The sequence below is a fragment of the Bremia lactucae genome, linkage group LG11 (genome assembly GCF_004359215.1).
Source record: "Bremia lactucae strain SF5 linkage group LG11, whole genome shotgun sequence".
Classification (NCBI taxonomy): Eukaryota; Oomycota; class Peronosporomycetes; order Peronosporales; family Peronosporaceae; genus Bremia; species Bremia lactucae.
This window is the reverse complement of record NC_090620.1, coordinates 3,356,627-3,379,688: the sequence shown is the minus strand read 5'-3', so window position 1 is coordinate 3,379,688 and position 23,062 is coordinate 3,356,627. Positions and strand designations below refer to the sequence as shown.

Here is a 23,062-nt window from a genome sequence, read left to right as displayed (position 1 = left end):
TCGAGTATCGATACGTATTCGTAGCCTTCTCATGCCGCGCCGAGACCACGAAGTCAGTCAATTCGGTGTAAAAGGATGTCCGTCTAGTGTCGTCAACGGACGTAATGTCATCAATGGATATGTTGCAAAGCTTGTCTTCAAGCTCACGGAGATTGGGTGGCGGCAAACCATCACCAAGAAGGCGAGTGTCGAGTAGATAGAATAGACCGTGCACTAGACCATACATAAATTGGAAGCGGGAAGCGGCGAGCTTCGTCAAATTTAGAAGCTCCAGCTGAGTGATGACTTTTCATTCATGGACAGCAGCGAACATGCCCGAGAAGGTATGAAAATCCGGCAGAACTTCTGAAATTGGGCCACGACGGGGTCCTTGATTTTCTGTCGCTCAGACTTCTATGCATCCGTCTCGCGAGCGCTAACGATCCTATTGATCAGGCGCTCTGATGCAAGCATCAACGCACATACGGCTTGAATGGTCCCCCATTGAGGGGTGCGGTTCGAACGAGGGAACATTAGGAATCAGCTTTCTGCGCCTCCTGCAGGCGTGCCTTCACGACATGATGAGTGTGGAAAAACTTTGCCAGATCCTTGCACGCGGAAATAAAAATGAGCATGTCCACACATGGATATCCCACGGGATACGTCGCCTCATTGTCGTTGGCCTTCCTGGTTTTCGACGCAGAGAACACAACCTTCACATAAAGATGCAGCCCACAAGAACAACAATCCATGGAATACCCCGATAAGAACACCTTGCTAAGCTGTTGCCAAGCATTCTTATTAGCCGAAGTATTGTCAGCCACCGCCCCACAGAAGTTTGACAGCGCATCGGCGCTGTGACCTTGCTTTTCGGTAGATACTGACTCGAGGAAAATGCAGACTGTAGGAGATGTGATCATATAGTTGATAATAGGGTCGCTTGATGTTCGACTAGCCGTTACCAGACATAAATGAGCGCCTTGTATGCGAATGTCGACATTTTCATCCAACCAATCTTAGCACCTGTCTAATAATTCACCTGCGAGCTTCTTAAGTTCGGGATAATGTTCTCGTCCGGGAGCACCACGCAAATCGCTTCTTGTAGATGAACATCCTCAATGCGCTAAAGAAACGACCCTGCGGCGTAGTAGTCCATTAGATATAGAGCTGGAACTTCTCCTTCTCCAACTGCGACAGCGAATGTAAGAAATACTCCTTGATGGGCCGCTGACCATGAGATGAGGCAGAGACCGACATGACCTTAAAAACATTGCGCCGCATGGACGCCGGGTTTTGTTAAATACGAACCAATCCGGGCGCTTTGAAATTTCGAGCCCGTTTATGACGTGACGAAACCTAAAGCACTTGTTCAAATGGGTTATCGCAGACTCACTCTTCTTGTGATGATTGATAATACGTCGGCAGTTTTGCACACCGCTGCCTTGAGCTCTGCGGCTGCACAATATTCGTGAAGTATCCCCATACTATGCTCTGCCTCCGGCCTATCTTCGTAGCGGTTCATCCACGACCGGGACTTGCACCTCAACGACCGAATCATCCACTATAAAAACTGGCCTAGACAAACGCACGACATCATCGCTTAAGTCGGACATGATACGATTCTATTTACGAGTGCCAGCGCGACTGCAAAGAACTGCGCCACGGACTGCGCAACTGATAAAACCAAAAAAAAAAAACAGATTTCTCAATTCATCGGTCTTTAATGAAACCTAAAAAACGATGCAAGAAACGTGGTGTCAGCCTGGACTAACGCTGTGATGGAAGCATTTCTCGGAATTAAATAAATTTGACATTTTTAATTATTGGGAATCGTTAGTTTTTGGTAAAATCCCCTCGGTTTGATATAACTCTACAATACTAGCTCATTTCCAAGTTGATAATCATCTTTAATCTGGCTTGTTTGCTTTGGGTCGTTAATTATTTCATCTGCGATCAGTTTCGCCAGCACTACAATGGACGCCCTTGCGCCTCCACAAGAAATGGCTTACAACGCCTTGGAGGGGGCATATGTGGTGATTGACGGGCATGCACACGAAGAACGATAGGCATTGCGCGAACTGCGTAATGTTGGAAACCGGAAGAATGGAGACGAGGAGGGTGGAGATCTCGAAGGCTCGCAGGCTGGGGCTGCGGTACGAGACGACAGTCGTTACTGTCAATACTTATTTTTCTATAAGAGAAATTAATAATATTATTTTCTATGAGACAAAATAAGTAAGCAGTACAAAAACATTATCTTTATTTATTTTGACTTGAAAGTTCCAATATTACCAAATTTGGTAATATTGACGCAATAATCATCAGTTCTATTGATAGGTTGATCAAAGTTTAAATCAACTCCGCCAGTTGTCACAAGACACGATTGTGCGGTGCGCAAGTAGGTGTCATACATAGTTATTTATTAATATATTAAAGTCAATAGTATGTAGAAGATCGTTACGTAGGAACTTGATATGTAAATACAGCTTTTCTTTTCTCCATTGTAAGGCCTTATCATTTACCTTTAGTAGCTAAGACTTCTTAGCTACTTAGAGCCTTCCTCTACACGTCGTGTACGTGATGTAGTCGAGGCGCCCCACCTTCTTTGCAATCAGTGTAGGTTGACTAGTACTAGCAAAGGGTGCCCCGTTACATTTTGTATATACATCAATCGATCGCTGCTATGTCTCGTGACTTAGTGAGCCACAACATTAACGTCAGCCCTTGCAGCCACTCAATAAGTCAAGAGAGACCTTGAGGGCAGACTTTCCAAAAGTACATATAGTCCTATAGGGCTTCGGCAAAAGGAAATTTTGCGGCGAAAACGGAGTTGTGAAGACTAAAAAGATAGATTACAGGGCTGCGTTTTGTACAATGAGGATCCTTGTTTTAGCCGACTTACACTGACTCCGAATGATCCACACTTAAACGTGCAGAGAAAGGTTTTTAGAGCTCTTTAAACTTCTTAGCAATTAGATATCAACACTAAGAAGGCTTCAAATAGGGGAGAAGTAAACCTATATTAATATAAGTAAGCTCCCACGTATTGTAATCTTCTTAAAATGACTTGGAATATTACTCTAAAAATGTGTATTATGTTCACTTCTCACCGCCCATTCGCGCGTCTAGTATGGAAATTCTAAGTAGAATTATTAAAAGTTTGAGATTTTATCCTTTATTCCCCTTACAGGTTATAGTATTGTATTTCTCGTTGCCGAATGTATATAATATTGTCAACATAAAGTATCTTTCATGTCAAAATATTGTCAAAAACGTTTATTAACCAACTGTAATGCTAACAAAAGTATTGTAAAAAAGTCCGAAAGCGCAATTTTGCGTCCCTAAATTCAAATCCTTCTTCTCGAAATGGCCAAGACCTATGACGTCAATTGCGAGCTTCGTGGACACAACGGCGCGGTGAGTTTCCTCCTTCTATACCATGCATCTTGTTCTCCATGATCTTATGTATAAATCCATACTTATCTCTTCCATTGTTCTCCTCTAGGTGCGGTGTATTACGTCCCTTTCCAACGATCTCGTCGTGACCGGCGCCATGGACTCCACCGTGCGTGTCTGGCAACGCGACACCAGCTCTTCGTTTGTTGTCATGGAAAGCGCATCCATTTACGAGCATGAACACTGGATCACCGCTAGTGTCGCGCTTGGAAGCGGTGGCTTTGCAACAGGCAGTATGGACAAGCACATTCGCTTATTTGATGCGCAATTTCAGCGCTACGGCCTGCTTCAAGGCCACGACGGCGGCGTCATTTCACTTGCAGTATCCTATGATCAAAAACAGCTCCTCTCAGGTAGTTGGGATGGCACAGCTCGCGTTTGGAGCCTCGAAACGTTCGAGTGTCTCCACATCTTCCGCGGTCACGAGAACGGTGTGTGCGTTCTCGGACTCCCTAATGGCTCCATTGTTACTGGTTCAACAGGTCAGCAAGTAGGCAATACTATTGTCGACTTTAAGCTTCGATTCTGGGACGCCAAGACGTTCTCGTTGCTTAAAACCATAGCCGACCACGCAGGTCCCATCCGTCAACTTGCTCTTGTGCATACTATTGGGTTTCTAAGCTGCTCAAACGATGGATCGATTAAACTTCGGACAAATACTGGCACTGTGCTTGCGACCATGGTACATCCACGAAATGCCGAAGGAAAACCTGGGTTTGTGCTTGGAATTTGTGTGCTTCCTAATGGATTGCTTGTGTCTGCAAGTGAAGATGCCACGGCACGTGTATGGGCCCAAGACGGTGCGTTACTGCAGACAATTGAGCACCCTGGAGGACTCTGGTGCGTCACGTCATTGCCAAATGGGGACTTTCTCACAGGCTGCGACGATCACGTCGTGCGTGTGTTTACTACTCAAGCTGAACGTATGAATTCAATCGCCAAGAGATCGTTGGAAACTGCAGTAAAAGAAGCACAAATGGTGAAACTTCGTGGTCCCAATGGCGTTGAAATTGAAGCGTTAAGTGCGTATGAAGACCGAGGAGAGAAGCCTGGAACTTCCGATGGTCAGATTCAAATGTTTCGACGTGGAAACACGGCGTGGGCTTGTCAATGGAGTCAGCCATCCTCTACGTGGATTGATGTACGTCATCATTCAGCTGTATTTGTAGAATGCGAAGAAGGACATTACGAGCTTTATTGTTGTAGATTGGCGAAGTGACTGGAACAAGAGGAGAAGGTGGCGTGGTGGAAAATGAGGCGTTTGATATGGTGATTCCCGTGGAAATTGAGTTACCGGGAGGCCTTCAGAAACTTGAAATTGGATTTAATCAAGGTCAAAATCCGTTTACAATTGCCCAAGCATTTATTGATAAGCATCAATTGAGTCAAACGTATCTTGGTGAGATTGCCGAGTTTATTACGCAACGTGTCAAGGAATCTCGTCCTTTAATGCTAGACACGGAAGTGACGGATCAAGGTCCAAGAACATTACAAGAAACGAATTCCTTCCAGTATTTTCCAGTCGTACGTCTTCAATACGCTTGAATCGTTACGACTTGATTACATGTTAAGATGTCTGTGTGTAGTCTGGATATAATACGTTTGAAACGACCAAGATTACCAAGCTCATGAGCACGTTGCGTCAATTTAATGCTGCAATGAAGGAGACACAGGTAGCAACTATACGTTGCAATACATGCATGAATTAATTGTTTCCATTTGTAGGCTCCAGAAGCATTGACCGATTCGCAATTGCTCGCACTTGATGCGATAATTCATACCGTGCAAGACACGGCATTTTATCACTCGAGCACGTTTGGAGCGTCCGGAATAACAACATTGATACGTGCTCTTGAGCAATGGCCAGTAAAGTACGCGTTTCCAATGCTTGATCTCATTCGACTGGTGTTGGTGCATCCCCATGGACCCGAAGCGATTGGTGAAGCTCGATTGACATGTTTGCTATCGAGACTTTTGCAGTTGGGAGCTGAAAATGGACCTTTCGAGTTAGGCAATTCAATGACGACACGAATGCTCGTGTTACGCGTACTGGCCAATTTGTTTTTGTACGACAAAGCACGAGCGGTTCTTGTTGCTTACAAGACGGACGTGTTGAAGGCATTGCCGTCGTTTTTGACGTATCCTCACAAACTCGTGGCGCTCAGTTTTTCAACAGTGCTGCTCAAGTACGTAGGATGGTACTTGGTTGTTGTTTTTTTGATAACGAGTTGATGTGTTGGATTGACTTGGATAGCTTTGCTCGAGCTATTTGGACGTGTAAAGAAGCATTTACACTCGCGGATTCAATTGTTGTGATGTCGTTGGCAGCGGATTTGTTGAATGGGTCGTATACGGTGGAAGAACTTGGAAACGATACGTTGTTGCGGTTGCTTGTGACAATTGGGACGCTTGTAGGTGTTTTTTATATTTTTTGGTGAATCTTTGGAATGAAGAGGTGATGGTGTTTGTTTCTTATGTAGGCAAGTTGTGGCGATGATGAGTTTAAGAAAATGGCAAAGATTCACGTTGAACTCTTTGTGGCTTCTAAAGCGAGTGCCGTGACGTCTAAAGTCGTGCAGGAATGTCTCTTGGAATTGCAACAAGTAGTAGACTAGAGAAAGAGTGGGAAGAAGGGCTACAGAACGATGGAAAAATGGCTACAAAGCAATGGAATGATGGCGACTACTTGAGTTTTTGGATTTTACTTGCTCAAATAAATATTTTTTTACTAAATGGTCACTACGTTATTAAAGTGGGTAGGGGGGGTCTTGTTGCTAAGGGGTTGTGTGTTGACTAGGGGTGGGTCAACTCCACTTGCGTGCCGGTTGTTTTTTATAGTTTAAAACCCATGGCGAGGAAGGTGGGGACTGTTTTTTTGTTGTTTTTTTCGGAGGACGGAAGGAGTGACATCGTTGCCTTGATGGCAAGCTTAATGCCGACGTCACGAGCCAGTATAACTTCCTGCTGTCGAGTGCAACACAAGATCGTTCAAGCGTACACGAAGCGGCGACGAGACGTCAAGACTGCGACGGCAAAAGAGTCCTAGACCGCTAGCCCACGATTTCGAAGATGACGACGAGCTGCACGAATGGCTTCGATCCTTACCAAACTTGTGGGAAAGAGCAGCATCACCAGGCCAAAGAATTGGCTGGAAACTATCCGGAACGGCAATTGACGCTGCTCGAAGCGGTAGATCGAGATCTTCTTTCTCAAGCTCCAATTTCGCTTCTTCCGTTGTTTCGTAGCGCAATCGTTTGTCAATGAAACATGCCGGAGCGGTAATTGAACGATCAAAGCCATACGCTTTAAACCTCTTGGCGACGGGTCGAATCACGCGCGCTGGAGCAGTTGGCAACTCCAATGTCTTGCGTTTGCACTTGTGACTAAAAACACGAGTTGCAATAGGAGACTCCTCCGCGCCGTCAGGATTGAATTCGTCTACTTCTTCGTCCCTTTCACGTTTTTTGCGATCAATTGCTTCACGATGCTCGAGAATTGCTGCCATGGGATTGCCTGGACGCTCAATATCCACACCATCAATCGAGTAAAAGACGTGCGAGCGTTTGCTGTGCAAGCGCGGCGAATGGACGACCTCCAAATCCTCGACGGGAAACAGCAGCTCCTCATGTTCACCGTCGCTCAAGTCCTCGTGGTGGTCATTCAAACTCATGGCAATAATAACGAGACCAAGTGTGTCGCGGACGGAGCTTCTTGCGGAATGAAGATGATTAAAGCGGTTTGAGTAAGAAACACTTGCAAACCTGCTATCGCTTTTTGCGAGGGAAAAAACACACACACCGGATGTGTGCGAAGAGGCATTTTGATAGGAAATCGCACGTTTTTCAAAAATTTCGAATTCGCAACGGAATAGTGGTTCGGTTTTGGCCAAACGAAGCATGACACGGCGACGTCACGCTGTCATGGCCATATCGTGTTTTGATACTGTTTAGCTCGTGAAATAATTGCGAAAGTTAGTGGACGTTCTAAGTAAGGCAAATATAATATTGGCTTCGCGCGGTTTGGGGACTATTTTTGACTCCAGTTAATTAAATGCCCGGGCATCGATCTTCTGGGCTGCTAAAAAGGTTGTTGCCGTCGACGTGAGAGGAAGTTTCTGACGAGCGGCAACAAAGTGGAGACAGCTTTAGAAATGGCACGCTCACCTGATCCGCACGTTTCTATACTGACCCGTCTTTTTAAATGTATTACTGATCGTCGAACTGAATTTATCGACGTATTATCTAAGAGTCAATGGTTTCAAAAATGTAAGGCGAGTTAAGTAAGCCAACTTCTACGCGACAGAGCGAGAAAAATGCGACTATCACTTTGCTTTATTGGCTCGTGGTTCGGGTCAGATCAATTCGGTACCTGGATACCGGTTCTAATACTGCGGGAACGATGTAGAAATATTTCCAAATGCCGCTTTTGTATTGGCGGTTGAATGGGCGCGGTTTCTTAGGCGCCAACGGTATCGTCCAAGATACTTAGATCTAGATCTCGCAGCTGCCGACTGATTCTTCAATAGCTCCATCAAGATCTTTGGTCTTTTTACTGCCAAGAATCAAGGAGACGACGGATTTGAGCTCCCTTCTCAGACCGCCGAAAAGCTTTCGTTGTTTTTTGTGTTTTTTTGTTGCCTTGTTCATTAAACTTTATCGTTCAAATATCGACGTCTCACAACCGCTAATACGCAAGGACGATGTGCTGTCTGTGCGCGGGAACCCCTACTTTGGATAATATGAGCTTCTCTATACTAATTGTCGCCGCTGGGGGATGACTACGGAATTGCAAGATAATATGCTTGACCTTCCGAGTAAAAACGATGTATAATCATCTGCGTAAGCGGTATACGATAAAAGCGCATGTCTCAATGAGATTAAAAGTGCAGCTCAAGCGCAATCTAGCGTCATGCCTCATGCTTTACCTCAAAGTAAGACCGTGATCGCAAGACTTTCATCTCGATTTCTAGCGAGAAGCGGAAAAAGCAGGAAACGATTTGTAAGATTTTTGAATTATCGAAGAAACTTAATTTGTTTCTGTCCTCCCTCTAATAACTTAACCTCCAAAAACCTAAAGCCTTCGCGAACTTATAGGATTGGACCTCTTCCGTGGTCGCTCTAACTTATATCTTACTGTAATCCAGTAACTGATAACCGCTTCTAACGGATAGAAAAGGCTAGCAAGTTATCAGAGGGAGGACTTAACTTAATAGTCCGAGTTGATTCCTTTCGCTACCTCACGTAAGCGTTGAGATAAAGCTGAATAAGCAGCAAGCTTTTGCAACGATGTACCGAAGTGGGTCCTACACGTCGTAATCTTTTGTGTAATGAAACGCTGTAAATTTGATTAGTGTAGAAATAGTTGACGCGTTCTGTTTAAGTTTGTCCATGCTTAAAACAGCGATCTTATAAGCCAATTTTTCAACAGCTGGTACGGGAGATTGGTACACGTAACGATGTCCTAACAAGTGTCAGCTTTCCATATTAAATTCAAAATGTCATTGACAATTCTAGATAGTCTACTAGGTCATTATGCACATTTGTAAGCTACAGGACCATCGACTTAGCATGCTTTTGATTTAAAATGCAGTGCTCAAAACTGCAATACAGTTCGAAGAGGAACGGCTGCATGCGATTGTTTAAAACACCCATGTACAAACACAAGAACGATTAAGTTTTGTAGAATCGACTTAGAAGAGCGTATTAGAGACAAAAAACACCAGTACCTCGGTCGATGAGGCTGTACGTACCAGGAATCTTAGTAAATCGGCGCCGACGGCAAGGTAACATTATAAAGGTCACTTGTATGATAAAATTACAGGAATTGCAACAAGATCTACGTAAGGCAAATGTCGACCTTCGTATCTATCAAGTCAAAGAGCTTGAAAGAATTGCATGAGGAAAGATCATACAAAAAGGAGCGGCTAGAGCAGAAGATAAGTCGGCTAGCAGAAGAGTGAATACGTTAATTATTAAATTAAAAGATTATAGCGATTGTTTACAGCGTTTTATCTTTTTACTATGCGTTAAGCGTAAATTGCAGAATCTTACGAGTTGCTTAATTTAAAAGAGCAAACGATTACGACTGTCGCAGCGGAAGTTCATTGCAAGATCGATGAGCAGGCTTCTTTGCAACAATCTAGCGATAATGGTTGCTGGAAAACGTTATTAATGGTCTCGATAAAGCATTAGATCCGTTCAGTGGCAAACGGCCTTGTCAGGGCCATTTAGCCATATTACATTGACGTCTGGAAATGGGCGTCAAACACAATCGTCATAGTAGATAAAAGGCAATTTCGAAATTCGAGGTTTTACTACATGGCCGTCAAAGAGCAAGTTGAGGTCCAGAAAAGTTGTCCAGCAAAAAGTGACCGCAACATTGCATATCCTTGCTCAAGCAACAGCTTCTTACCAGTTGATCCTACTTTGCTCCTCAAAGCCAGACGCTTGTTAATAAAGAAACTTTCATGAGCCTTCTATCTCGCGACAGTAGACCTACCAAACATTAATTATCCGGCATTAACGACAAAGGACGACAGCAATCATATGGCACCATTGACAAGAATTGAGTCAAGCCATGTGCAAAAATGCCTCGTCTGGACCGGCGTCTTGACTCGAAGCTGCATAAAATGAAATCTTTGGTGGCAGCTTAAAAAGCGTCACCAACTTTTCCACTTATTCACAGGAAAAACTCCGCGCGTTGGCTGCGCAACAAGGCCACAACAGGTATCCCATGTTGTAAATGGCATTCGTAGATGGTGTTCGTAGATGTTACAACAGTGGCCATTCTTATACCTAAAGGTCGTGGAGAAAGGCACAATGGCAAGTGTTTTAAAATTTTGCTACTCGAGGGATGGGAGCCGTTGCCACTTGAAGCTTGCAATTGAACGACATGGAAAGTCCTTGACGCACTTGACTCATGTGACACTTAGCGTGCATAAAGGACAAGTTTCAACAATTCAGGCTTCATCGTTTAGTCGGTGCGATGTGTAACGTCACGACGTAGAAGAATAGGCGTTTTATCGTTTAAGAGGACAAGACACGCTGCAAGCGTACATGGCAGCTTCTTGACGTCTCTTAATTAGCGTCGAATGGGAACTTTTTTTTGCAAATGACCTGCTTTAAAACGAGATGAAAGGTGGATCTATACAGGAAGTTGCTAACGAGTCGTTGCATGAAGGCAAAGTAAAAACACTGTTTTAAGGCAAATATTGGCTTCCCTCTCCATGCAAAAATTAAAAAAAGATTGTGTTTTCTTTGCAAGCAGCAAATCGGATGCCAAATTTCCACAAGTCTTTGTTTTTTTGTTAAAAATTGATATTCTGGGCGGAGGACAGAATGGTAAGAATCTCAATAATTGATAGCCAACCATTCCTGTATGCAATAAGCATAGGTAATTCACTTTTGTAGCGGTTAGAGGACACACATGCGTGTCAGGGTCGCCTCGTACTAATTCGTACAAATGAAAATACCTGTAAAATCGAGAAGATAAGAACAAAGCTACTTTTTACACTGCAATAAGAGTCTCGTCCTTTAAGCTGGCCTTCTGATTCGGCGCAGTAACGACGGCTCTATTCCGGCGCTTGGATTTGTAATATCTAATAGAATTAAGGAAATTCTATAGCAACACGAAACGAAAAAGCCCAAGTTGTGTCCTCCAGGTGCTACATTTCGGTAAGAAAAAAAGGCGCCCGGCGTTAGGGCTTCTAAAATTGCATGTAAAAAAAGCAAAAAAAACGAGCGAAAGGCCCCGAGAAGCAAGTAAAGGATCCATTGTTGCTCGATTGAAATTTTCTATCAAATGCGTCAAATCCGACGATACGAATTCTGGGACAATAGTTACACTCGTATCGACTGTACGTCCAGATGTTATTCGACGCGTGCGGACGAACGAATAGCTACTCTGCCACCATCTGGGGTACCCTCGAGGCACCGCGAACTCTTGCCCTGAACGACTCATTTTGGCACTTGACGTGGCAACTGCACCTAATAGTTGCATCGTACAATCACTCCCTTTTTGACGTGATAAAAAACGCATTATTAAAACTATGCCACCGCAATCGCGTCGACCTCGAGGCCTTTCAGCCAATCATGCCAACGAAAATGAACGTCTCGAGACAATAAAGAGTGACAAGTCGACACTTTCAAGTATTCGACTCTTAGGGAAAGAAAATTGGGTCAAAATTGATGAACGACCCCATTGTTTCTATTGTGCCCGAAAATTTCGACCCTTTTTTTTTAAACGCCATTGCCGGTCGTGTGGAGAAATCGTGTGTTCCACGTGCTACCGCCGACGTCGTGTACGCGTGACATCAACGTTAGAAGTCACCGTACGTCTGTGCTTTGATTGCATTGACAAGGCCATGCTACTCGCTGAGAGCAAGCGTCATTTAAGTACACACAAATCAATCGACCATCATTCCTTCTCGAATGATGGTCTACGGACCCATTTTGACAGTACGAAAACCACGAGTTCCTCGATTTGCAGTCGTTTTTCCGATTTTTCTACTTGCAACTGGAGTGATTCCGACAGTGACCTTACTGACACGAGCAGTCGAAGTTCCGTGCTCTTTAGTAGCCAACGCAGCAGTCGTCGGCATTTGTCGAATTTAGTCCCCACGGACGTCATTGAGTTTCTTCCTGACGACGAACTTTTGTGTCTATCCGATGCGCGGCAACACGACACTTTACAACGCCTTCATGTGTTCGACAGTACTCTTGCGACCGAATATAACGCCATCTGTGATCTCGTGCGTCAAGTCTTTAATTGCACAATCGCTGCCGTCGCGTTCATGGATGAGAACCGTCAATGGTACAAAGCCCGACATGGTATCACGGCGTCAGCGTGGCCACGTGATGCAACACTTTGTTCCCAATTAATGCATGTACCACACCCGACAATCATTCTTGATGCAACTCAAGATGCTCGATTTCAGCAACATCCGCTAGTTACAGGCTCGGCATCGATACGATTTTATGCAACGACGCCCATTTGTGACCCCGAGACGGGCCTTGTGATTGGCTCGATTTTTGTTATGGATCCGACCCCCAAGCAACAGTTGCCACCACGAGGGATGGAGATTCTTTCGTACGCATCTAATGCGATTGAAAAATTACTCCAAGGCGTTATATTACGTCCTTCTATTCAAAGCGTTACAATTCGTCCAGGAAATTTGTACCCACAACGCGAGTCCATGCCTTGTTGTTCCGAACGCGACTTGGCGTGGTTACAAAGTGTACCCGAAGAACTCGAGAGCAATGAATGGCGGTCGCAACGACGGACTTTTGCGCTACCAGCTGAACCACGAAGACCGCTCGAAGGTGTACCCCTGCGCTCTGTAGTCCCGTAACATCACCCTTTTGATCCCGCGCGACATAATATAACGCCCACATCATTTATCCACGACACAATTACACGCCCACTCTGTTATGGACAGAATATAAGACCTTGTCCCTTTATTAAAAGACTCGTCAAGGTTACGTGAATTACAATATTAACGCCTCTATCTCTACTATCGTGCATGCCTCTCTCTCTTATACCTGACGCTCATCGTCCACTAACACGCTATCACCGTCACGAAGCACTCCTAACTGTATCAATTCGTCCTTATACTTTGCTCTTTCGCGCGCGTACCGGACACCATGACGGATATGGCGTAACCGTAACCCCAAATTCAAGCCCCACGCGGCAAAGGGGTACTCGGGAGCTTCCGGGACACGAAAACTTCCGTCCATGTTGTCACAACTGCCCTCCGCACGGGCATACGCTCGAAACGACGCTAATACAATGTCATTCCAGTATTCATCCGCATGCGGCGACAAGGCCTGCGCAATTCGCGGCTTCAGGGCTTTCTTCGAGCCTTGTACGCGCGGACACGTCAGCCCCGTGCGCGTACGCCGGTGTTCAAGCCACGCGCCAAGCTCGAAATTCTGAGCCACGGACGGATACCGTGTGTCCGTAGACGGCACAATAAAGTCCCGTGGCACGGGCGTGTTAGAGCCATTAACGCTGTGGAACACGCGGACACTCGGGGTTACGATTTCGCGTTGAACTGCGGCAGTTGAGTGGTTAAAATGACCGACAAAACCTAAGGCCTCGAGTCGCGGGCGGTATTTTTCGACTTGATTAATGTATTGATGGCCAGTTTGGAGGTGCCGGACGGTATGGCCTAATTTTATACCCCATGACGGTTGTGGCCACGACTGATTACAAGGCACGATAAAGCCTGGCGGGACATGCAAATCGCTATATAAACGCGCGTAAACTTCTAACGCGGGAAGGACACGATCGACATAATAGCTTTCAAATGCATGAAAGTGAAACCCGAGCGTATCAAGGTCTGTGACGACGTCAGCCACGTCGGAATGGCTACGCCCTTTCCGTCGCACGTGGACAACGTGCTTCCCCAGAGCGTAACCTCGAAGGTTCGTGGGCCATAAAGTGTCACTAGAGGGTACAACGTACCACGACGGTACATCACAGTGACCATACTGGGCCTTATAATACCGCAACGCCGGTACGAACTCTTTTGCCCACTTGCCAAATAAAACTTCCCACGTGTACCCCAATGCTTGAAGATGAGGTTTATCGTGTTGCATTTCAGTATAAAACATACGATGTGAATTAATCGTGGCCACAATGTACCCCAAGCGCATACCCCACGCCGATTCCGGCCACGGAGTTTCAGATGGGACAATAAAGTCCCGAGGGATACACGCCTGGTGGTACACTTGAGGGTACAGTGTAAAACACGGCAAAAGTGTTTGTTGCCACACTTGCAACGATTGGCGTTCGTGAAAAAAACCGACTTGCCGTAGATCAGCCATGGCCCTGGGCGTTATATTCTGTTCTTCAAGCGAAGCTTTGATCTTGGCTACATTTTGGCCAAGACGGTACCCCCAGCTCGCACGTGGCCATTCTGGGTCCGAAAGTGGCACTCGAAACGAATGATGGACCTCTGAGTGGCCATAGAGTTGCCGGTAGTGCTTCATTGCCTTTAAAAACTGCATTTTCCACTTCCATTGCGCATCACTCCATATAAAACCCATCGCATCAAGTTCTTGCTTGCGCTGGGCCGTGAGGCCATCGTCGGCATCACGACGTAAAAGTTGGCACTGAGAGCCTAATTTTACGCCCCAGGCCGCACGAGGCCACTTAGTATCTCCAACAGGAACTTGAAAACTCTGTCGGACAAATAGATGGCCCTCTTGCTCTTGAAAGACACGTAGAGACGGAATAATTTGCATCTCCCAGACATAACTCTTCCAATCGTTAAACGGAAAGCCAATTGTTTGAAGAAGAGCGCATTTATAAGGACTACAGCGTCCACGCGTAAAAAGGCGCAATCGATTGCCAAGATCGAGTCCCCATGTTTCTTGTGGCCATATAGATGTAGCCATGTTGTTGTCCGAGGCAAAAGAAGGCACGACGTAATCAAAAGGGACTGTAAAATGACCTTCGAGGCGGTAAAACACTTGCAATGCCGTGAGAAACTCCCGATCGCGCTCAGATTTGGGTACAACAACGGGAGCGTCGGATGTGAACATGCGACGCTGGAGCGTTGTCCGTGTACGTAAGGGAATCCACCGCTTAAACATGATTCAACGGATGGCGTTGTCACTGTGTCCGTGACGGTATTTGGTCGGTAATCGATCTTCGGAATTAATCGAATATTCGCTGTACCCTTCTTTATTGTTCGATGAATCTGGTAAAGGGAACTTGAAGTACTGAACGCATCGTAACCCGAACGTTTGATGCAGTCAGGCGGTCTGGCGCTACCGATCACATTCTTGTATTTACCTCGTTGCGATCATGTGGCCTCGTGTCGGTCGCTTCGTTCTTGCTAGACGTGCTTTCTCTTCGTCCTCTGTGGCACGTTGTACACTCGATCGTATTTCGTCGCCTCAACTACTCACAACGAAAGTTGTTCTGTACGCATAGGAACGTGTACCGCTCTTTATTGATGGCAAGTTCGTACAATCTTCGACCAAAAAGTGGATCGAACTGCGTAACCCGGTACACAGTATCAATTGGTAATGGTAACTTAAACCTCGTTTCTTAAACAATTTGCTTTAACTAATTATAGGCAACAAATGAAGTTATCTATGAAGTGCCCGAGGCTACGCCAGATGAGGTACAGTGGCAACACGTTCTGTTGCAACAGTACTAAGTACGATACTGCCTGATTAGATGCGCCAAGCTACGGCTGCTGCGGCCCGTGCATACAAAACGTGGAAGGAAGTGGGCGTACAGCATCGCCAGCGTGTCATGCTAAAGCTTCAGCACTTGATTCGCGAGCATACCGAAGAATTGGCTCTCGCCATTACAACAGAACAAGGCAAGACCCTTGCCGATGCGCGTGGAGATGTCTATCGAGGGCTTGAAGTCGTGGAATATACATGTGGCGCCGCAACACTCATGATGGGTGAGACTGTGGCAAATTTAGCCACATCACTAGACACGTACTCGTTTAAGGAGCCTCTAGGGGTGTGTGCTGGGATCTGTCCATTTAATTTCCCGGCAATGATTCCATTATGGATGTTTCCTACCGGTACTGTTACCGGTAATACCTACATTCTGAAACCTTCCGAGAAAGCCCCTGGAGCTGCCATGGTACGATCCTACCGGTATTTTTCAGTCATACCTGTTTCCAAGTCGTTTTACTCCATGTCTTTTCTCGTTAGATTCTTGCCCGTTTAGCTCAAGAAGCCGGGCTTCCAAATGGGGTCTTGAATATTCTTCATGGCGCTCATGTACGTGGTCCTACATGCATCATTTTCATAGTTTTTCAAACTTTCATCACCTTGATTTCACAGGAAACGGTGAATTATATCTGTGATGCGCCTGAAATTCAAGCCATTTCGTTTGTTGGAAGCAATCAAGTCGGAGAGTCAATTTATGCTCGTGCTAGTGCGACTGGAAAACGTGTTCAAGCGAATTTGGGTGCCAAGAATCACGCAGTGCTTTTACCGGATTGTAACCCACACCACGCCATTCAAGCAATTGCAGGTGCGGCATTTGGAGCTGCCGGACAGCGATGTATGGCCCTCTCCGTAGTTCTTTTTATTGGATCGTCGAAAGCGTGGATTCATGACCTTGTCAAGATTGGTCAAAGCATGACTGTGAATGGCGGCATGGAGCCACATACGGATGTAGGACCGCTTATTACACAAGCAGCAAAAGATCGTGCAAACGCATTGATTCAAGCAAGTAGTGATCATGGTGCCAGTATTCTATTAGATGGACGTCACGTTGTGGTGCCCAAGTATCCGCATGGTCATTTTCTTGGTCCTACTGTGCTTGATCATGTTACGACGGACAATCCTGCGTACATGAACGAGTTATTTGCCCCTGTGGTTGTCTGTATGACCCTCGATACACTCGATGATGCCATTGCATTAATTAATCGCAATCCATACGGCAATGGTACGTCACTTTTTACATCTTCTGGTGCCAAAGCTCGTTGGTTTCAGCATGCCATCAATGTCGGACAAGTTGGCATTAATGTCCCCATTCCTGTTCCATTGCCCATGTTTTCATTCACGAGCTCGAAAGCATCCATTCGTGGCGATAGTCATTTTTACGGCAAATCGGGCATCAACTTTTATACTCAACCGAAGACCATTACATCGCTTTGGGATCTTCAAGAGGCAACACCATACAATACAATCATGCCCATGCTTTGACAAATTTCAACAAACCTTTTCATTACCCAACCTTGTTGTTAAAAAACTATTGCAATCGACGTTCTTTTGTTTTCTAGTAGTGTCGTTTGCCACGACCTCGGCCTCTTTGATACATTGGATGGTGTAAAGCCCTTTGCTCTGTTCGAGCTTCGTCCGCTTCCGAGAGTTTTGTTTCGTGCAATACTCTTCCCTCGGGTTCTTGTAATTGACATTTCATGGCAACATATTGATTCACAAAGAGTGTAAGTTGGCCCGCGGCATTTGCGGCCCCTGTTTTCGCATTTTGACTCAATCGAGGACAAACATCACGAGCAATTAAACGCAAGAGTTTATGAAATTGATGCTTGTACGTGCGTAAGAGTGCAAATCCCGCCACTTCGAGAATTGTTAACACAAGGGCTCCCGTTAAAAGATGTGGTGGTTCATTCACTAATCGAGCGAGCCATGTCCAGCAATGGTCGAGATTCAAGCCTTTTGGAGCCACACTCTTGTCGTACGGAATTGTTTGATAAATTGCTGCAAGGACGGCAGTAATCATGGTCATACGACGGGTATATTCCGTCACGTGCTCGAGTTTCTCACGATCTACGCTTTCATTGATTGCTGGTTGAAACCCCATGGCCATTTTGTACTCGTGAATGGATTCCATGGGTTGTTTTACACGATACCATGGTATTGTAAAGACACACATTTGATGGAAATATCCCAAGATCACATCCGTGAATGCCGGCGTTTGGACACAAGTCATTTGAATCACATGCGCAAGTGGAAAACACGATCTACCATAGAAACGACTATAAATACCTTGAACAATAGCAACACTATACGACTCACGTACTTGTAATCGTCACGACTTGCAACTTGTTTCGATAAATTTAATGCAACAAGATCCAATGCCAACATCAAATACGCGTCTCCAAACGATTTGGCCATCTAGCATCCAGTTCAATTTGCTTTTACTATCCATAGGACCTTTTTAATAGACACAAGATCGTATCGTACCTGAAAGAGTTCGTGGATCTTGATTACGACGGATTTAATCACGGACGGTGCCGCAGCAATTTGATTGCATACACCTGCCTATGAACAATTACGAAAGAAGGTTCAAACATAGCTAGGAATCCATAAATAATCACGTACTTGGCGTCGTATTTGCATTCGAATCTTCTTAACCATTGGATTGACGTCGTTTAAAATTGCACGGGTACGTGTTTGAAGCGCTTCTACGCGCTTAATGCGCTCAAATCCTTCGACCACGTGCTTCTTCGCATTCATTTGAACAACTTGATCCTGTTCATGCACTTCTTCGACTTTGTGTTTTCTTTCTACTGCTTCTGCTTTGCTTGGTACAACTTTCATAACTTCCTCCTTGTTCATGGCCTCGTTTCTTGCCTGTATTGCACGCAATTCCTACCAATACACACCCTTAATTTCCACGTAGTTTCAATCAATTCTAGCCACTTGCTCACCTTCGCGCGAACTTCTTCTTCTTGATCTACAGCGACTTGTTCTTCATAGTTTTGCTCTGCTTTTTCCCGTTCTTTCTCGGTCGCAAGCAATTGCTGATACGCTCGAACTTCTGTCTCAATACATTCCAACTTCTTTCTCTCTTTTAATCGTATGGCTTGCCAGTTTTTTCCAGTCGTGTTTGTAGACACCAGGGTATTTTCCTTCCATACAGAATTGTCGGGATTCCAACAAAGCTGTGCCTCGGCATCCTGCCGCGCACGCTGTAGCGTCTCACAGAGCACTTTATACGCCTTACTAGACGTCACTGCTATCACAGCTTTATGCTCACATGCACGCTCCACTTGCTTGAGCAATTCTCGGCGCGATTTTCGAGTCAAATGACGTGGATTATACGACATGGACAACAAAGACCTGGACGAATCTTCCTCGTCACTAGACGTTCGAAGACTATCACTACTAGGAGCGCGGAATCTTTGTGTATTAATGGCACAAGATTCACGTCGTAGCAACGCCTTTGGCGCCTTCTCTAACGCGCGCGTTGTCACGATCTCCTCGTCGACTCCGAACCGCATGATTGAAGCCCTTTCAAGTACATTTAGTGACACTAGTCACAATCCAAAAAAATTAAATCATACGTAATATTAAAAATAAGTACGAAAACACACAACGGTATTGTGTAAACGACATCATGTAGACCGCGGGTCGACATTTGGGACCGGAAGAATGGAACCGCGAACCTCACCACCATTCAAAAAGTGCCATTTTAACCCACTTGCTTTCTTCCTTTCTTCGTTACGCGGACCAATTTAATTATGGTGAGTTACTGCGGGAATGAGACCTACGATAAGCTACACGTTGACACGAAGAAGGAGCCATTGCTGCAGAGAAAATCGATCATTTAAAGCCGTTGCGACGGACTGAAAGAGTCCCGACAGTCGCAGGAATGCTCTCTCCTTCTTCTGTCTACTGTGTTGTCGGTAGAGGGGCGTAATGTATGAATACGACAAACATGCTTACGTGTATTATTTTCTTTCTATTTTTAATAGACTTGTGACCTGTTGTACCCATCCGCTGCCGTCGAGGCTTCCAAGCACAAGTTGCGACGTCTCGTTCAAGCTCCGAACTCGTACTTCATGGACGTCAAATGCCCAGGCTGTTTCAACATTACTCCCGTGTTTAGCCACGCCCAGACGGTCGTTCTTTGTGGCTCATGCTCCGTGATGCTCTGTCAGCCAACGGGCGGGAAAGCCCGACTTACAGATGGGTGTCAATACCGCAAAAAGACCGACTAACTTAATACGTCGACCCATAATACTATGGGTCAGAAGTAGGAACTAGACAATAACGACACTGGGATGAAAAAAAAATACAAAACCCAAGAATGCAAGTTGGCCACGCTCGTTGTGCCTGTGAAGTGAGTACTTCTGGTCGTTATTAGTCAGATAGAGGAGGTTGGCAGACTACTTCATTGCTACTATTAATCGAGGAACATAAGCGTTCATTATTTTGCGGGTTTTTTAAAGTATTCACATGTGGGTCCTATTAAAAAACAACTTTAAAAAAAAGCACATTGAAGTGGTATTTTTGTGTTTGTATGTTCAAAATGACCCAAGAATTCCACTACAATTGGAATCATCGTTACAAAAAAGTCTCCTTTTTCGTCCGAAACACGCCCATTCTGTAAATTTCGTACCCTTTTTTTTCTTCTCAATTGACACGGCCCGATTTACGCATGAAGAGCTCTTCGATCCTTTTCCGCCACAAGCCACATACTATCGTCCTCCAAGTCCAAGCGTTCTGCAAGTGCCATAATTGATCCCGTCTCGAGCAAGTACGACACCAATTTGTCATTTGCTGACACCATTTCATCAAGTACATTCCCATTCCTATTCTTTCCAATCATGGCGTCCTCTTCCTCGCCAAGACTTGTCGTTCCTTCTTCCTCGTCATTGGACCCATTAAATCCATGTTCAGTACCCAAATCGTCACTTTCCTGCCGTCGACGTCGATACTCTTCACCTGATTTACTCGACGATTCTTCATCCGACGATACATGCTCGTCTTGTGCTTTATGTAGTGGAGGCCTTTGCTTGAATCCTTTGTCAGTACTTAATGCAATCTTTTGTCCGCGAAGAAGTGCAGCTTTCCGCTCTTTCGTACGCTGTCGTTTCTTTTGTCGTTTACTACGTTTCGAGGCTTGACGGGCTTGTTTTTCATTCGTTTCTTTCACTGTTTCTTCCAGCCATAAACTTTCTTGATACTTTAAATGAAACACCGTACAATCACACGTCGTACAGACATTACATTTGCATTCCGCACAAAAAAACGTATCATTCGAGTGTTTCGAAAACGGACCAAGACAAATGGCACACGTTACAAAATGTTGTTGCCAAATCCGGGATGCTCGTTTTGCCACTGTTGCCGATTTATGCGAAACCAATGTTTCAATGTTTGCCGATGCCATGAGACTGGCGTATGGATTCGGACATTTTGTACGTTTTGCTTCGAGTTCACCCACTTGAAGAATTCGTTCCAATCCTTCTAATGCCATCATAACCATACTTGTCTCCTCTAAGAGATTGCCTAAGATCTGAATACATCCTTGATTCACCAAGTATTCAATCTGAGTATCGGAACCACAGGATGTGGCATTTAAAACCACCCAACACGCTTCACTCTTGACTTCCGCATCCGTTGCATCCGAAGCAGCAAGTCCCATTAACGAAGGAATGCATCCGGAATCTAATACACATTGAATTTGATTGACTGTCCCGGCCGCAATATTTGACAACGTCCAACACGCTTCTTTTTGAATCTCTCGATTCGAATGAGCAATCAATCGTCGTAATGACGGCACGGCACCACATTCAATAATATGTTGAGTATAATCATGATCATCTTCGGCACACACAATGTTTCCAATTGCTCGTAAAGCAGGTTTTGTAACGCGCCAGGACGAATGACTTAATAACTCCACAAGTCGAAAACACACTTCCGAGTCAACAACGGCTTGAATGTGCGTACTTGGTCCATCGCACAAGTGCGAAAAGGCCCAACATACATGACTTAAGATCTCCGTATCCGTACTCGTCAACATCTTGGCTAAAGATGGCAAAATCACTGCAATCTCAAACACCGGTCGTGGCTGACCATCACATAAATTGCTAATTGTCCACGTTAAAATCCGCAAGAGGGACAATCGATCCCATGACGTCTTTTTTAAATTAATTACCAATGGCGTCAATGCACCCGCACTCAGCACAAGATCGCGCGTCGCTGCTCCTTCACCTGCTAAATTTCCTAACACCCACACCGATTGTTCCAAAACCTACATCATGAACCTGATGAGCGTTTCTAAAATCACGTAATGTCTTGAAAATAATAAAGTCCATTTACCTCTTCATTAGACGAATCCAAGAGCGACACCAATGTTGGAATCACGCCATTTTGAAGCAATACCGATGTATTATCCGTCGCCCCCGCGGCAATGTTTGTTAAAGCCCATAACGCTTCGACTTGTAACGTTGGTCGATCACGAAGACGTAGCCATTGAATCAATCGAGGCGTCCAATTCTTTTCAAGCATCTACGTTCAAAACAAACGTTCATTAATATACCAACTTTCCACGTCTTGAAAACCTACAACCCAGGTCGTACTTGACGAATTAATAAATCCCGTTCGGATGAAAGTAACACGCGTAGCTTCTTTGCCGCTTCGACTTGCACCGTAGCGTCTTCGGAACTTAATCCAGCATCAATTTGATTTAAATCGCCTTGAAATGTCGGGGACGCAACAAGACGCACACCTCCAAGGGGTTTTTCGTAGCTACTTGGCCCTAAAGTAGCATGTGGAAGTCCACTGAGACTGCCATTGGCAAGCAAATTGGATCCGTGAGAAACGTGATGATGATGGTGATGGGTATGAGGATGCAACGAGTACGGCGGCGATGGAGTGGAGCCATTGAGATCACTACAAGAGGTCTTGCTAGCACTTCCCATGTGATGAATCGTCGTCGTTGTCGACGTTACCAGTGTCGCGTTGCCTCCACGATGGGTGGCTTGATGATGATGCACAATATCACCGTTTTCCGTACGATGTGCGCTCGTAGTCGACTGTTCGAGCGCTAAATTGGCCTGTGACAAAGTACTCGGAAGCGCCGCGACTGCCGCGGCGGCGAGCTCCGCAACGTCGGTAGGGGACAGAAACGCTTTTGGATTGTGATTGGAGGAATACGACGAGCTGGTCATTCGCAACGCGTAGAGGAGCAATGCGTCCAGGGGGTGCACAAAAGTCAAAGAATCAAGGGACGTTTGTCTGCTGCTAAGAGGCAGAAATATACGCGCAATAGAACAATTAGAGGACGCTGGAAGAATGCGAGCGGTAGAGGACACGCGGAAGCATTGAGTGGATTAATAAACACTCGCAGATGCTCCGTCTAGCCGCAACGCGACGCACCTCAGTAGAGAGACTCG

The 23,062-nt window shown here is 45.4% G+C and overlaps 7 protein-coding genes across 7 annotated transcripts; 3 read left to right on the top strand and 4 right to left on the bottom strand.

The window, feature by feature from the left end:
* Window positions 1-3,345: 3,345 nt before the first annotated feature.
* CCR75_004816 (uncharacterized protein) lies at window positions 3,346-7,477 on the top strand (the record flags this gene model as incomplete). The annotated part of the gene is made up of 8 exons (XM_067962902.1): window positions 3,346-3,396; window positions 3,485-4,576; window positions 4,642-4,959; window positions 5,022-5,108; window positions 5,161-5,621; window positions 5,690-5,846; window positions 5,916-6,060; window positions 6,083-7,477. 7 exons carry the CDS (start codon window positions 3,346-3,348, stop codon window positions 6,048-6,050), a joined length of 2,301 nt encoding a protein of 766 aa, XP_067817182.1. The 3' UTR covers window positions 6,051-6,060; window positions 6,083-7,477.
* On the bottom strand, window positions 6,377-7,105 carry CCR75_004817 (uncharacterized protein; the record flags this gene model as incomplete). The annotated part of the gene is made up of 1 exon (XM_067962903.1): window positions 6,377-7,105. One exon carries the CDS (start codon window positions 7,103-7,105, stop codon window positions 6,377-6,379), a length of 729 nt encoding a protein of 242 aa, XP_067817183.1.
* Window positions 7,478-11,482: 4,005 nt separating the features above from the next.
* CCR75_004818 (uncharacterized protein) lies at window positions 11,483-17,505 on the top strand (the record flags this gene model as incomplete). Its single annotated transcript, XM_067962904.1, has 6 exons — window positions 11,483-12,702; window positions 15,199-15,442; window positions 15,521-15,568; window positions 15,625-16,047; window positions 16,119-16,187; window positions 16,251-17,505. The coding sequence occupies 6 exons, from the start codon at window positions 11,483-11,485 to the stop codon at window positions 17,118-17,120; spliced, it is 2,874 nt and encodes a 957-aa protein (XP_067817174.1). The 3' UTR covers window positions 17,121-17,505.
* CCR75_004819 (uncharacterized protein) lies at window positions 12,969-15,032 on the bottom strand (the record flags this gene model as incomplete). Its single annotated transcript, XM_067962905.1, has 1 exon — window positions 12,969-15,032. The coding sequence occupies one exon, from the start codon at window positions 15,030-15,032 to the stop codon at window positions 12,969-12,971; it is 2,064 nt and encodes a 687-aa protein (XP_067817175.1).
* On the bottom strand, window positions 17,194-19,162 carry CCR75_004820 (uncharacterized protein; the record flags this gene model as incomplete). Its single annotated transcript, XM_067962906.1, is given in 5 exon segments — window positions 17,194-17,899; window positions 17,959-18,053; window positions 18,123-18,200; window positions 18,261-18,530; window positions 18,545-19,162. 5 exon segments carry the CDS (start codon window positions 19,160-19,162, stop codon window positions 17,194-17,196), a joined length of 1,767 nt encoding a protein of 588 aa, XP_067817311.1.
* A 418-nt stretch (window positions 19,163-19,580) lies between these two features.
* CCR75_004821 (uncharacterized protein) lies at window positions 19,581-20,121 on the top strand (the record flags this gene model as incomplete). The annotated part of the gene is made up of 2 exons (XM_067962907.1): window positions 19,581-19,607; window positions 19,637-20,121. The coding sequence occupies 2 exons, from the start codon at window positions 19,581-19,583 to the stop codon at window positions 19,880-19,882; spliced, it is 273 nt and encodes a 90-aa protein (XP_067817310.1). The 3' UTR covers window positions 19,883-20,121.
* On the bottom strand, window positions 19,982-23,061 carry CCR75_004822 (uncharacterized protein). Its single transcript, XM_067962908.1, has 3 exons — window positions 22,247-23,061; window positions 21,987-22,175; window positions 19,982-21,918 (listed from the first exon to the last, which is right to left on the bottom strand). The coding sequence occupies exons 1-3, from the start codon at window positions 22,835-22,837 to the stop codon at window positions 20,317-20,319; spliced, it is 2,382 nt and encodes a 793-aa protein (XP_067817313.1). The 5' UTR covers window positions 22,838-23,061; the 3' UTR covers window positions 19,982-20,316.
* Between the last annotated feature and the right edge of the window lies 1 nt (window position 23,062).